The sequence below is a fragment of the Vulpes vulpes genome, chromosome 6 (genome assembly GCF_048418805.1).
Source record: "Vulpes vulpes isolate BD-2025 chromosome 6, VulVul3, whole genome shotgun sequence".
Classification (NCBI taxonomy): domain Eukaryota; kingdom Metazoa; phylum Chordata; class Mammalia; order Carnivora; family Canidae; genus Vulpes; species Vulpes vulpes.
The window spans coordinates 130,739,307-130,753,022 of record NC_132785.1 but is presented as its reverse complement, the minus strand read 5'-3'; the positions used below and the strand labels follow the sequence as shown (position 1 = coordinate 130,753,022).

Sequence of the window (13,716 nt, the reverse complement as noted above, 5' to 3'; positions counted from 1 at the left end):
GCCCTGCCTCACACACTCACAAGGAGAGACGGTTTTGAACAGGTCTGAGGTGAGCTGACACAAGTAGTGTTCGTGGGACGCCCGGGTGGCTCAGCGGCTGAGCGTCTGCCTCGGGCTCAGGGTGTGATCCCGGGATTTGGGATCGAGTCCCCCATCGGGCTCCTGTGTGGAGCCTGCCTCTCCCTCTGCCTGCGTCTCTGCCTCTCTCTGTGTTTCCCATGAACAAATACATAGAATATTAAAAAAAAAGTTCAGCGTTCATCTCTACAGCAGTGCGTCACGCAGACGCAAGCACGCCGGCCGAGTCTAAGCAGCACCTCCTTAAAACTACTGTGCCAAGAGGAGCGGGATGCGTGCCACGCGGGTCAGCGGGGGCTGGTCTGCCCCCACCCCCACCCCCACCCCCACTCCTGGGCTCAGAGGGCCGGGGAGGAAGTCCTGGCCCACGCTGGGAGGGGGGTGCCCAGGGCACTGAGCCCCTGTTCATCGCCAGCGTGCCCGGTGTCCTTCCAAGGGGTCTGAACTCAAAACTGAGGTCCCATATATTCCCCCCACCTTCTAAACACTGGAATGAAATGGTCTTTTTTTTTTAAGTTTATTTAGATTATTTATTTATTTAAGTCATCTCTACACCCAACGTGGGGCTCGAAGTCATGACCCTGGGATCGTGTGTCACATGCTCTGAGCCAGCCAGGTGCCCCCAAATGGCCTCCGGAGAGTGAGTTTGGGGCTCACCACACCCTTCAGCGCGGGACGGGAGGGAAATCTGGAGCTCACAAGGCTGCCCCATCTCTAGCCCTCAGGAGTAAAGCAGGACCCGGGGGGACACCCGCGCAAGGCGGCTGCTGCCCCCGCCCCGCGTGCCAGACCCACCTGCAGCGAGAAGGTCAGCGCCAGGTCGGTCTCCACTTGTCCACTGGGGGGCAGCACAATCTCATGCGACCGCAGGATCCGCTTGGAGCCCTGGGACGGAAGGAGACCTTCGGTTCTCAGGGGGGCACCTTGCGGGTAAACCCGCTCCCCTACAACTCACAGGTGCAGCCGCACATCAGGGGGTGGGAGGCAGAAGCTCACGGATCCCCAAAGGCACCGCTGGGGAGATATGTCAAGAGCCTGAAAATGTCCTCGTCCCGTGACCCTCCAAGTCCTTCCCCTGGATGATCAAGACTGGTCACTGCTACATTTAATGTAACCACCGAATATGCAGCAGTGGGGTGGGGGTCACGGGACAGGGCTGGGGTGGGGGAGCCCTAATGCCTGGAAGAACTGGCATGCGAGACGCCAAGCGTGTCTGAGAACGTGGACGGGTGGAGGCAGCTGCCTCCCCGGGGAGCAAAGGTGGCCAGAGGTGTGATGATGACAGGGTGGCTGCTGAGTCGCGGGCCGGAGACGAGGCCCTAGAAACGCGCCCGAGGACACTCAGATGCATATATGACACACGTGCTGTGGCACGACGAGCCCGCAGGTGCCCAGGAGGGGCGACGCCCTGAGCAGCCCGGGTGCGTGGGTGGCCACCCGGGATAAACGTGCAGCTCCCCACCTCCAATCCTCCACCAAAATAACCCCCAACAGGTCGAAGAGGCTCCCACGGGCCTGTTTCACAGACGCTGTCCCACATGCCCAGACAGCACGTGGCCCCTCGTGTGGGGGGCACCGACCTCCATCGGATTCAGAGCAGCTTCCAAGGCGCCGGTGGGGGGCTTCTGCGGGCCTGACCCACATGAGGGAACAGAGCTGCGGGGCCAGAGCGGGGTGCGGGGCCGGGGGTCGCAGACCCATGCCAACGGCCGGCAGGGTCCCGGGCACAGGGACGGGGCACCTCCCCTGGGCCTCACGCTGTGGGCTGCTCCCAGCCCGTGTGGCACCGCGCAGCGCCCCGCGTGGGCTCTCCCAGGCCCTCTGGCCGCGTCCCCCCGACCTCGTCCACGCCAGGTCCCGTCGTGGAGTGCTTGCCTCGGAGGACCCGCGGGCAGGCGGCAAAGGTGAGGTGGGACCCCGAGCCTGCGTCCCAGAGATGGCGGGGTCGGGGGCCATCGAGGATGGGGCCTGAGTGAGGATGGGCCGCTCATGTGCGAGGTCAGGGGCGGCCGAGCTGCACCTGCCCCAGAGCCGGGGGAGGCCCGGGCCCCTCCCCGCCAGGAGGCCCAGAGCCGGCGCGAGCTACAGGTGGCCTCGGGCACGCTGGGTCCCCGTGGGGCGGGTGCCCGTGGCCCGGGCACGCAGCCTGCACGCCTGGCTTTGAGGAGAAGTTACAACAGCATCTTCCATGAGGAAAAGGATCTTTGGGTCTTTACATGAAAGACGCTGGCGACCGACAGGATCACTAACAGCGGGGCTCACGCCTCCCTGGGCTCTCCTGGGGGGGAGCCCAGGCCGGCGCAGAGGTCAGGCTGCTCCTGGAGGCCCGCCACAGGCCCTGTGACCCTGCACTCGGGGCCCCGGGCAGCCCCGCAGTCTGGGAACGTGGGCTCCAGAGCCTGGGACTGAGGGCGAGGCAGGACGTCTGTCCTGTGGGGTGGACAGTCTGGGGACCTGAGGCCCGGCCCCACCTGTGGCTCAGCTGTGGGGGCCACACCAGGGGCAGCCAGCGCCCGTGACGCGGCACTGGGGGAAGGGCCTGCCGACTGGACCCCAAACCTGTGGGGGAGCCCTTGAGCACAGGGCCACAGGCGGCACCCCACGAGCGGCCAAGGGCTGGGAGCCACCTCCTGATGGCGGAGCAGACCTGGATCTGGTGGCCCTGAGAAGGTCAAGGAAGCACACAGCCAGCAGGAGCCCTCCCCACGGTGGCGGGGTGCTGGGCAAAGGCCGTGCGGGGGGCCGGGGCGGCTGTGAGTCAGGTCCCCCCGGACACACTGCTATCTGTGCCGAGGCAGGAACCTGTGAGGACCAGGGAGGGGAGCGGAGCGGGGCTGGGCCGGGCCTGGGTCAGAGGCTGGTGGCAAAGGGCCAGCGTCCAGTCCACTGCATGCACCGGGGGTGGCCGGGCAGGCCCCGCGCCTCAGTTCTGCCCCAGGAAGGCCCGTCTGCAGGCGACCTGCACACACTCCGTTCCCTCCACGCTCCTGAACACGGGGCTGCCTGCCCTTGACGGGGGCAGGACTGCGCCCTGGGTCTGGGCCAGTCCAGCCCCGCCAGAGCACAGCAGAGGCGGGCGCCCTGGCTCCTTGCACGGTAAGGCTGGCGGCGCAGCTGTGCCCGTGCCCACTCCCACTCCGAGGCAGCACGGGCGCCCGGCATGTCAGCCCCTGGGACGGTGGCAGGGGGACCCTCACCTGCATCTTGACGGCAATCACCACCGAGATGAGCTCCTTCTCCAGCTCCTTGAAGACCACCAGCTTCTTCAGGGTCAGGCTGCACAACCTGCAAAGGGCAAAGGCCTGCTTAGCAGGGACGGCTCCCTCCCACACCTGGAGCCCTAGGAAGGCCCGGCCCTCGGGAGCTCCCGCCTCAGATGTGGCCATCACACCTCCCAGCGACCCTTGGCAAGGACTAGGGCCACGCTGCAGGAGGCGGGTCTACACAGGCCTATGGGCAACAAGAGAAGGGCACACAGACCAGGCGCCCCCAGGGACCAGGCACCCCCGGGACCAAATATCCCGAAGGACCAGGTGCCCCCAGAGACGAGGAGCCCCCAGGGACCAGGAGAACCCAGAAACCAGGAGCATCCAGGGACCAGGACCACCCAGGGACTAGGACCACCCAGGAACCAGGACCACCCAGGGACCAGGACCACCCAGGAACCAGGACCACCCAGGGACCAGGAGCCCCCAGGGACCAGGACCACCCAGGGACCAGGAGCCCCCAGGGACCAGGACCACCCAGGGACCAGGAGCACCCAGGGACCAGGAGCACCCAGGGACCAGGAGCACCCAGAGGCCAGGACCCCACAGGGACCAAGAGCACCCAGGGACCAGGACCCCACAGGGACCAGCAGCACCCAGAGACCAAATGCCCTGGGGGACCAGGTGCCAGCCTCGGAGCCCCACCTCAGCTTCCAGAGCACAGGCCTCTGCCAGCCCCGCCCCAGGCCCGACCCACTCACCTCCACCCTGTCCCCACACAGGTGCCTGGGTCTCAGGTCCATGGCCCCCACCTGCCCTGCCCGCCCCCCCACAGGACCCCTGGAGACACCACCACCACCTCCCTCAGCCCTGTGCACACCCCTGCCCCCAGCGCCCGAGTTCCCACCCTGGGGAGCTTCCCCTGGGCCCTCACACTGCCGGGTCACCACTCTGAGTGGAGGGTGGAGGCGGGGCGTGTGGGCCCTGCCGGGGGAAGGCCTGGGGACATGCCCACACTGTGTCCCCCGAGCTCCGTGGGGCACCTTCCCCTTCGCTGTGGCTGCAGCGCCTGCCTTGCAAACGCAGCACACAGGACCTCAGCTGCACGAAGGCTCCTTCCTGGGGGCAGCAGAGCCGTGGCAGCCCCCAGAGGAGCCCACCTAGAGCCCAGGCAGGGCAGCTCAGGGCGTGTGGGGTGCAACACGGCCCCTGGAAGCCCGGCTCGCTTTCCCACTCCGGTGCCAGCCTGCTGCTCACAGGCCCGGGGCCACGCACCACCCACACGTGCACTGACGCCCGCACAGCTTCAAGTCGCCATACACCTGTCCTGTCTGGGAAACCCAGACTCTCCATGCCCACCTGGGCTGTCAGTCCCCAAAGTATGCATCTGAACCCCAAGCAGCAGGACAGATGCTGACATGGCCAGGACGGGGGTGGCCCATCCACTGACATCAGGACTCCCCACTCGGTCTGCCTCAGAGGAGGCATGGGGTCACGTGCACCAGAAGGAAGGCCCGGGCCCATCACCTCACATGTCTGCATCCAGGCGGCAGGGAGTGACGGGGTGAGGCCAGGGAGCTCAGGTCTCGATACGTCTGGTCAGCCGTATGGCCTTGGAACGTTTCACGGGCTCCCTGAGCACTTGCCAGCCACCCATGGAGCAGAGACACCCGGCACCATCCTACGCTTTCTGTGGAGACCCCACCACCATCCTGGGCACGGCACAGAGACCCCACTGCCATTCGGGGCATGACGATGAATGTGTTTTACTAGATTCTGTATTTGTCTATTTGACCTCCATTATTTATAGGGCCAACCGGCAGCCAGGACTGCTTACATCTCCCCTGGATCCGGAGCCCATAGTCTGAAACCCTCATTATCCAACCCTCAACACCAACCTAATATCCCCCTGCCCTACACACCCAGGCCAGGTAGCAGACAAGTAGGGACAGCCCTTGGGACCTCAAGGTCCACGGGAATGATCCCAACCAGCCAACCCTAAGCTGTTTGCCCTATGCTGTGCCTTGCCCGTGGAAACCCCAGGACAGGCTCGGGTTGGGACTCTCCCTGGTGCCTCCCCATGGCCTTATGGACAGGGGACGGTGAACAACTCTCTGCACCGTCACTCAGTCACCTTTATAAACGAAGACCGGCACAAACCACCCACTCCCATCCTGGGCCCGCGGCCGGCCTGTCACAATGCAGCACTCAGGGCCACTCGGAGGATGATGGTGACAGCATGTGCGCTGGACTGAGCCCGGGGAGCCAGGAGATGGACACGAGGGCTTCCCCAGGCAGCGGGGCACCTGACTCGGGACGTGTCCCTGACAGCCCGACACGCGGGCACCGACGGGAGGCCCAGCTCGCTCTGCCCATCAGGTCACCCCGACTCGGCAGGAAACAAATTGCGAAGGAAAGAGCACGGAGAAGGAGGTGGGGCACGGGGGCGAGCGTCCGTCAGTGCGGGCCGCGTCTCAGCCCCAGAGGAGCACCAGCTTCGAACAACTGCAATCGTGGACTCGACCAGAAATCAATACTAGAGGGCACCTGGTGGCTCGGCGGTAAAGCAGGTGACTCCTGATCTCGGGGTCATGAGTTCAAGCCCCACGCTGGGTGTGGAGCCCACTGAGAACAAACAAAAAGGAATCAATAGTAGACAGGTGGCCGGAATGCCAAGCGCTCGGACAGTGAGCGGCACACGGGCCCAGGAGGAAGGCTCAAAGGATCCAGAAATACTTTGTGCCAATCAAGCAGATACGAATTGAGCCCGGGGGAGGCAGCCAAAGCTGTTACTGTGCACGCTCACGCCAGAAGGTAGGAAAGGCCTCAAGTGCACAGTCCGAGCTTTACCTCGAGACGTCAGGAGCACAGCAAACCGAACCCAGCGTCAGTAGAGCGAGGGAGTCACCAAGACAAAAGCAGAAACCATGAAACTGAAGATAGAAAAACAACAAAGAAATAAAAAACGGGCAGCCCCGGTGGCTCAGCGGTTTAGCGTCGCCTTCAGCCCAGGGCGTGATCCTGGAGACCAGGGATCGAGTCCCACATCGGGCTCCCTGCGTGGAGCCTGCTTCTCCCTCTGCCTGTGTCTCTGCCTCTCTCTGTGTCTCTGCCTCTCTCTCTCTGTGTCTCTCATGAATAAATAAATAAAATCTTTAAAAAAAAAGAAATAAAATATAAAGTATTAAAAAACTTGTTCTTTGGGATGAGCAATAAAAGTGATAAGAGCTCTAGTCCAACAGAGAAAAAAAGGAGAGAGAACAAAATCACGAGCATCAGGAAGGGAAGGAGGAAGATCACACAGGTCTCCCAGGGGCGAGGCTACAGACAGGTGCAGGGCTTGGACACACCGCAACCATATGTACTGACATGTCACAGCGCCCTGAGGCCACAACCTGCCAGGCTCTCCAGGATAAACAGATCATCTCAACAGCCTAATCTACCGAAATAATTGAATTAGTAGTTTAAAACCTGAAAAAGACGGACTCCTGGGTGGTTCAGTGGTGGAGCGTCTGCCTTTGGCTCAGGTCATGATCCGGGGTCCCAGGATCGAGTCCCGCATCGGGCTCCCTGCATGGAGCCTACTTCTCCCTCAGCCTGTGTCTCTGCCTCTCTCTGTGTGTCTCTCATGAATAAATAAAATCTTAAAAAAAAAAAAAAAAACCCTAAAGAGAAAACTCCAGGTGGATTTAACCAGATATTGAAGGATGAAACAACAACAATTCAACACAATATCTTCCAGAAAAACAGAAAAGGAAGGAATATTTCTCAACTCATTTCATGAGATCAGGAATTACCCTGATACCAAAAAAAAAAAAGAAAAAAATATGTATATATCCTGATACCATCACCAGACAAAAACATACAAAAACAAAGACTATAAACCAATATCCTTCTATGAACATAGACATAAAGACCTTCAACAAAATAACAGCAAACTGAGTTTATCATACATAAAAAGGGATGACTGATACACTATGACCAAGTGAGGTTTGTTCCAGGAATGTAAAGCTGGTCAACATTTGAAACCAATCAGTGTAATTCATCCCAGCAACAGACTAAATTTAAAAAATCATGAAATCTCCTCAGATGATTAAAACTGGACAAAATTCAATTCCATTTATGATTAAAACTCTTGGTGAACCAGGGCCAGAAGGGAACGACCTGAATGGCCAACATCACGCTGGCGGCAGGATGGAACACCCCCTGCGCCCGGGAGGCAAAGCCACACCCTCACACCCCTTTGCTGGGGCACAGAGCTGAAGGCCTGCCCTATGCAATAAAGCAAGAAAAGGAAATAAAAGGCACAAAGATCAAAAAGGAAAAAACAGAGCTCTTCTTTGCAGACAAAACAACAGTTTAGGCAGACAACCCCAACTAATGTGGAAAAATGTGAAAGCAAATCCCCAGAACTAAGGGATTTATTTTTAGCAAGACCATGTGATACAAATTTAACACGTAAAAAGTAGTCCCGTTCCTACATACGAGCAACAAAAGATTAGAAGTCAGGTTTTTTTAAATGCTGCCATTTATAGGAACTCCAAAACGGAAAGAAAATACCTAAATCTAACAAGACCAGCGCAGGATCTGCAAGCTAATGAAAGGAGCCAGCAAAAGGCTGAGCAGGGGGAGAGGCAAGCCGCTGCATGGGCATCGGTGCTCCCAGACCAGATCGACAGGTTTCACTCCCGTGAAATCCCAGCACGTCTCTTTTGTAGAGATCAACAAGCTGGTTTTTAAGTTTATATGGGATGGCAAAGGAACTAGGATAATCAAAAGGACTTTGAAAAGGAGAACCAAGGATGGCGGGGGCCGTCCAGACTTGTGTGGACACGCAGTACTCAGGGTGGTGCTCATGGGGTGAAGGCAGGAGGCAAGGAACAGAAACAGGAAGTCTGCAAACTGGACTTCATTAAAATTTTGTGAAAGAAGGCAGAGAAGCTAAGGCTGGGAGAAACTACCGGCCAACTGAGTATCTGACAAAGGGTTTGATCCAGAATATATAAAGAGCCCTCAAAACTCAACAATAGGATAAGAGGGGACCACTGGGTGGCTCAGTGGTTTAGTGCCACCTTCAGCCCGGGGTATGACCCTGGAGTCCCGGGATCGAGATCCCGGTCATGATCCGGGGTCCCGGGATCGAGTTCCACGTCGGGCTCCCTGCGGGGAGCCTGCTTCTCCCTCCGCCTGTGTCTCTGCGTCTCTCTGTGTGTCTTTCATGAATAAATAAATAAAATCTTTAGAAAGTAATGTTTCAAAATTTAAAAAAAGCCACAAGACCTAAGGGATGTATCAGCTAATTGCAAACAGGAGGCCTGTCTGGAACCTGCTTCGAATCAACTAATTATGAGGAATACCTGCCCAGCCCTTCCTCGGGATGGTGTCTCTTGCTTCTCAGGCTGCTTCTAGACAAGTTGTTCGGCTGGGCAGGGGCCACTGACCCGCTTACTTCTCCGGAGTCACGTCCCCGTATGGCGGGAAGAAATACCTACAAGCCATTTGGATTCTCTTCTTTCTTTTTCTTTTTTAATTCTAAGACCTATTCAAGCTGATGCTACTTGTGCAAACAACATTAAAAGCATAAAAAGAATCATTTGCATACAGAAATGGAGCCAAACAGAACACACATTATTTGTTTTTATACAAGACTGGTTCTGAGAGAAAGGCCTGAGGGCTGGAGTATAGATTATAGCCAAAGACGGGATTTATTGCATAATACTTGGCCCTAAAGGAAATCATGAGCAAATACACTAAAAACACCGCACAAACGATGATTCATCACGAAGCCGGGCTGTTACTGTGTAAGACGCCCTGCAATTGTCCTGGACTCAGCAGGAACAAAAAAGGAAGCCAAGCGTATCTTAGACACACTGTCAGGATGAAACAATCCCCCCGATGGGCAAAAAACCCAATATCCTGTCCAAGGGGCACTGGCCCCACGCTGCGTGCTCTCCTTCCTCTCGGAGGATGGTGCTCAAAGGACTGGAAAGCCAACTCCATACCTCACCCTGGAGAAGCACGCGTCCTGGTTTTCTGAGACAGAAGTATGGGGCCTACAGAAAAGTCTCCGAGACTCCCGCCCCCAAACCCACAAATCCGACAACCAGAAGTAACAAATGCTCTCTGTAGGGGCTTCAGATCTTTTTAAAGAAATGGGGACCAGGGACACTTGGGTGGCTCAGAGGTTGAGCATCTGCCTTCGGCCCAGGGCGTGATCCCGGGGTCCAGGATCGAGTCCCGCATCGGGCTCCCTGCATGGAGCCTGCCACCGCCGCCCCCCTCTCTGTGTATGTCTCATAAATAAAATTTTAAAATCTTAAAAAAAAAGAAAAAAAAGAAATTGGGACCAGAACCGTAGACATTCACCACGCACCCTCCCCGCCCCCCTTCCCTCCGCAGGAGCCACCGTCTGGAGGGGTCGCCTTCCAGGAGACCGCCCGCTGTCCCCAAACTCAGGCCTCCCCTGTGTCACCGGGGGTCTGCTTCCCCGTCAGAGGCCACAGGCTTGCCTGGGCGAGGCCCCCGAGTGGAGGTGATGTGCGGCTCGCCCCTCGCTGGCTCCCTGCTCCAGGCTGGTGGCAGGGCCCGGCAGCCACCTGCGGCCTGCATGTGGCCACCAGGCACTGGCCCCAGCTCGCGAACACCTGTGCGGTCCCCCAGCCCGGGTGGCTTGGGTCTGGGCTCGCTTAGGGCGCCATCGCCTGTGCCACACGCAGCTGCGCACGCTGGCTTTGGGGGGGCACACGGCTCAGGTCGCCTGCCTGTGCATCCAAGACGTGTCCCTTCCGTACAAGGTGGGCACGGCCCTGCCAGCCGGTCCTCTGCCAGCCGGTCCTCTTCCACCCTGTGCCGGCGGCCGTTCAGGCTGCTGCCAGCCGTCAGATGCCACGGGACGCTCTGGGCCGCACCTGCCGCGTGGTGGGAGCCGCGCGGAGGGGCGGGGGGCCCCCGGGGCAGGGGTGCGGGTTCCAGCTCTGCACGCTCCGAGCCCGCTCCGGGCAGGGTCCCGCCCTGCACCCCACTGGCCCAGAGGAGTGCTGGCTCCCACGCGGTCCCGGCGGTTCCTGGGGCCGCTGCCAGAGGTGGGCCGTGCCCAGCCCTCGCTCTTCAGGGGCCTTCCCTCTGCGCACCCCTGCTGCTTCCTCTTCCTACTAGGACGCGAGTCATACTGCATCAGGACCCACCCTACGGCCTATTCCTCTAAATCTCCTGACGAATGTCTCATCATTTCAAGTTGAAGGCCTCTGAAAGCCTCCAGCCCCCAAACACACCTTGGGAGGCCCCTCTGGGGTTAGGAATTCATGTGAACCTGCGGGGGACACAGTGAGCCCAGGACAGTCACCAACACCCTTTGGGTCTGGGGCATCTGGCATGGTGAGGCTCGCGGCGCCTTCCCTTCGCACCTGCTGCCGGGGCCGCGTGGGGTGGGGGCGGCCCGTCTTCCTCCTGGACTCAGGCCGGCTGTCCAGGACTCCTCAGCGCCGGAGATGTGCGAGGCCGGTGCCACCCCCTTGCTGTCACAAGGAGGCGCTTCTAAGGTGTTTACAGGACACCGTCTTCCGTGATTATGCCTCGGGGTCCTCTATCCTTTAAGCCCCGCCCCCCCAGGGCACCACCTGTGCTTCTCACAGCACGGCCACTCGCACACCCGGGGCGCCCTGCGTGTGGAGACACCCACATGACGGCTGCTCCCTCCGTGGGGGCCCAGCATCCCCAACCCCTTCCTCCGGAGCGCCCCTGTCCTCTCAAGGACGCCGCGGTCACGTGTGCCCATTTCATATGGCTTTAGTTGGTGTGGCTTAAACAAACAGCTGGGGACGCCTGGGTGGCCCAGGGCCTGATCCTGGAGACCCGGGATCGAGTCCCACGTCGGGCTCCCCGCATGGAGCCTGCTTCTCCCTCTGCCTGTGTCTCTGCCTCTCTCTCTCATGAATAAAAAAAATAAAATCTTTTTGAAAAAACCCAGTGATCTGCTAAGGAAGGTTACCCCCTTCAACACAGACATGTGTCACTTTTCTTTAAAGCCACTTGCCTGTTCCACATAAACTGCAGCGTCCACTCGCCAGGTCCCTTCCCCGCCTGTGGCCTCGTGCACCTGACCTGGGTTGAGCGGGAGCGGGGTCTCTGCACCCCTCACTCAGCGTTCCGCGTCCCGGAACAAGTGCTAGACACCTCCTCGTGGCGTCTCTGGTGTCCTGGGTTCACTGGGTCCTCGCTGGCTAGGAAGAGACTGTTTTATTTTCAGATTGGTTACTGCAGGCGACCCCGCAGCCCTCCTGCTCTCACGACCCTACTGCCCTGACAAAGCGCACACCTTCACCCCTACTCTTAGCCTCTCTCCGATCTCTGCAGCACTTCATAGGATATAGGGCTTATTCCTCAAAGATCTGGTAACATTCGGCAATTAAAACCATCTGAGGCTGTTTGGGGAAGAGGAGGTTTTAATGTAACGTGATTGTAGTGTGATTCGCATCTTCTCTTGCACTAAGTCAGTGATTCATAATCTCACAAAATTATCCTGTCAAGTCTCATAGCAACCGAGGACGCTGTGCATCGGGATCTTCGACTTCTCCGCGACCGTCCTCCCTGCAATGTTTGCTGTGCGTCTCTCTTCCTCTTCGCCACCGTCCCCAGTGGCTGCCCGTCACCCTTCCCCAGCAGGGACGTCGGGCTGTTAACAGTCAACACTGTTTCTATTTCATTACGTTTCGCTCTACGTTATCTGTTTCTCTCTCTCTCTTTTTACACCGTCCTTTGTCGGACCTGCGCTGGATGACGTGCCCGTGACGGAGCACTCACTCGGTCGCCGATACCTGCACGGACAACGAGCTGTGTCGGTGCTCAGGACGGACGCTGGCTTGGACTCGACGTGCTGGCCCACCTCCTCGCCACCTTGGGGCTTAGGAAGAGCCCCGCCGGCCAGCCCTGGCCCCTCTTCATGCAAGTGGGACCAAGATCTCCCCTGCATTTGTCCAAGCGACGGTGTGCACCGTCCCGGGGACCGTGTCTGACGGCCTTCCCAAGGCAGCTGGCCTGGCTCTGCAAGGCCACACGGCAGCACCACCTCCCCAGCACCTGATGAAGCTGTCTCGTCACATGTCATCCTTGGTGTCGGGGGACGGATCACAGGAGACGCCTCTGTCCTGCGAAGGCAGTGCCTGGATCTCCGGGTGCGAGGGGCCTTCGATGCCTGGGCACACACATCGATCGTCAACGTCTCTGGTTCCCGCTGTGCAGGAAGAGCCAGCCTACACGACCTCCACAGACATCAAGGGACGCACAGGGACAGCCACCTGTCCCCAAGACCCTGCAGAGCAGGGGCCAAGGAGTGCCTGATGGGCAGCAGGAGCGCCCACGGCCCAGGACAACAGGATGCCCGGGCCGGGCTGTCGTTGGGCTGAGGAGGGGGCCAAGCCCCTGGCCCTGGTCTCTGTCTGTCCCATGCCAGCTCTGGGTGCTGTGGCTTCCGTGCGTTCTCCGGTCAGTGGTCCTCAGGGAGAACAGGATGCCAACAAGATCGAGCTCCTGGCCTGGTGCCCCGGGCTGCCGCAGAGAGGGCCAGCGTCTGGAGGGTCGGAGGGGACAGCACCGGGGGCAAGGGTGGAAGGAAGGACAGGAAGGAGCTGGCACCATGGGAGTGGGGACCTCCGAGGGCAATCTGTACTGGCAAAGGCAGGGGACCTGGAGGGCAGAGGCCAAGCCAAATGTGGGACTGGGGTGAGGGGTGGGTATGAACTGAGCCCTAGGACCCTGGGACAGCAGGCCAAGGGGGAGGTTGGCGGCAGGGGGGGCACCCTGCAAAAGGGAGAGTGGGCCACAGGGGCCGGGACACATGGCTGCAACGCAGGGCAGGTGTCCTGGGGAGCCCAGCGGGGAGAAGGCAGCAAAATGCCATGTGGCTCCCCCAGGGCGGTGACACAAGGGCCGTCGGGAGCAACAGTATCCTGAAGCCCCCCAGTGTTTGTGGTTGCAGAGTAGGTGACGTTTCAGAAAGCTCACAGAAACCTGGTTTTGCACAAATGTCTGCACACAAGGGCTACAAGGCATTTCCATTTCCACCCCGGTGTCTTGTGGGTAAAGCCCTCTAGGGGCTGCGGGCAGGACATCTACCCACCCCTCCCTGTGGCCCGACCTGGGCACCCACAGGCAGGCCCCATGGCAGGTCCCCCACGGCCCAGTCCTGCCTCCAGAGACCCCGCCAGCACCCGTGCCGTGTCCCAAAACAAAGACCTTGGCTGACCCACCCCTGGGGAGCTTGGGGAGCAGAACCCCCGAAGGGGAGACAAAGCTAGAAGCAGCACAGGAGAGACTGACCCCCCACATCCCCTCGTACAACACCAACCAGAGATGGGTACGCACGTGGCAGCCAAGGAAGCATCTGGGTGTCACAGCAGAGCGGGGGTGGGCACCTCCTTTAAGCCACCAAACCCCC

The 13,716-nt window shown here is 59.6% G+C and overlaps 1 protein-coding gene across 16 annotated transcripts in view; it reads right to left on the bottom strand.

Annotated features, from left to right (window-relative positions):
* Window positions 1-13,716, bottom strand: part of PACS2 (phosphofurin acidic cluster sorting protein 2) — a 53,962-nt gene that overhangs the window by 21,230 nt on the left and 19,016 nt on the right. For all 16 annotated transcript variants that reach the window (XR_012002339.1, XR_012002341.1, XR_012002340.1 and 13 more), the window contains 2 exons: window positions 3,276-3,363; window positions 874-963 (listed from right to left, as the gene is read on the bottom strand). Coding sequence is in view for 13 of the 16 variants with exons in the window: in XM_072762511.1 (XP_072618612.1) it covers window positions 874-963; window positions 3,276-3,363 (178 nt within the window). In the remaining 3 variants the exon portion in view is untranslated. The remainder of the gene's footprint in view (window positions 1-873; window positions 964-3,275; window positions 3,364-13,716) is intronic.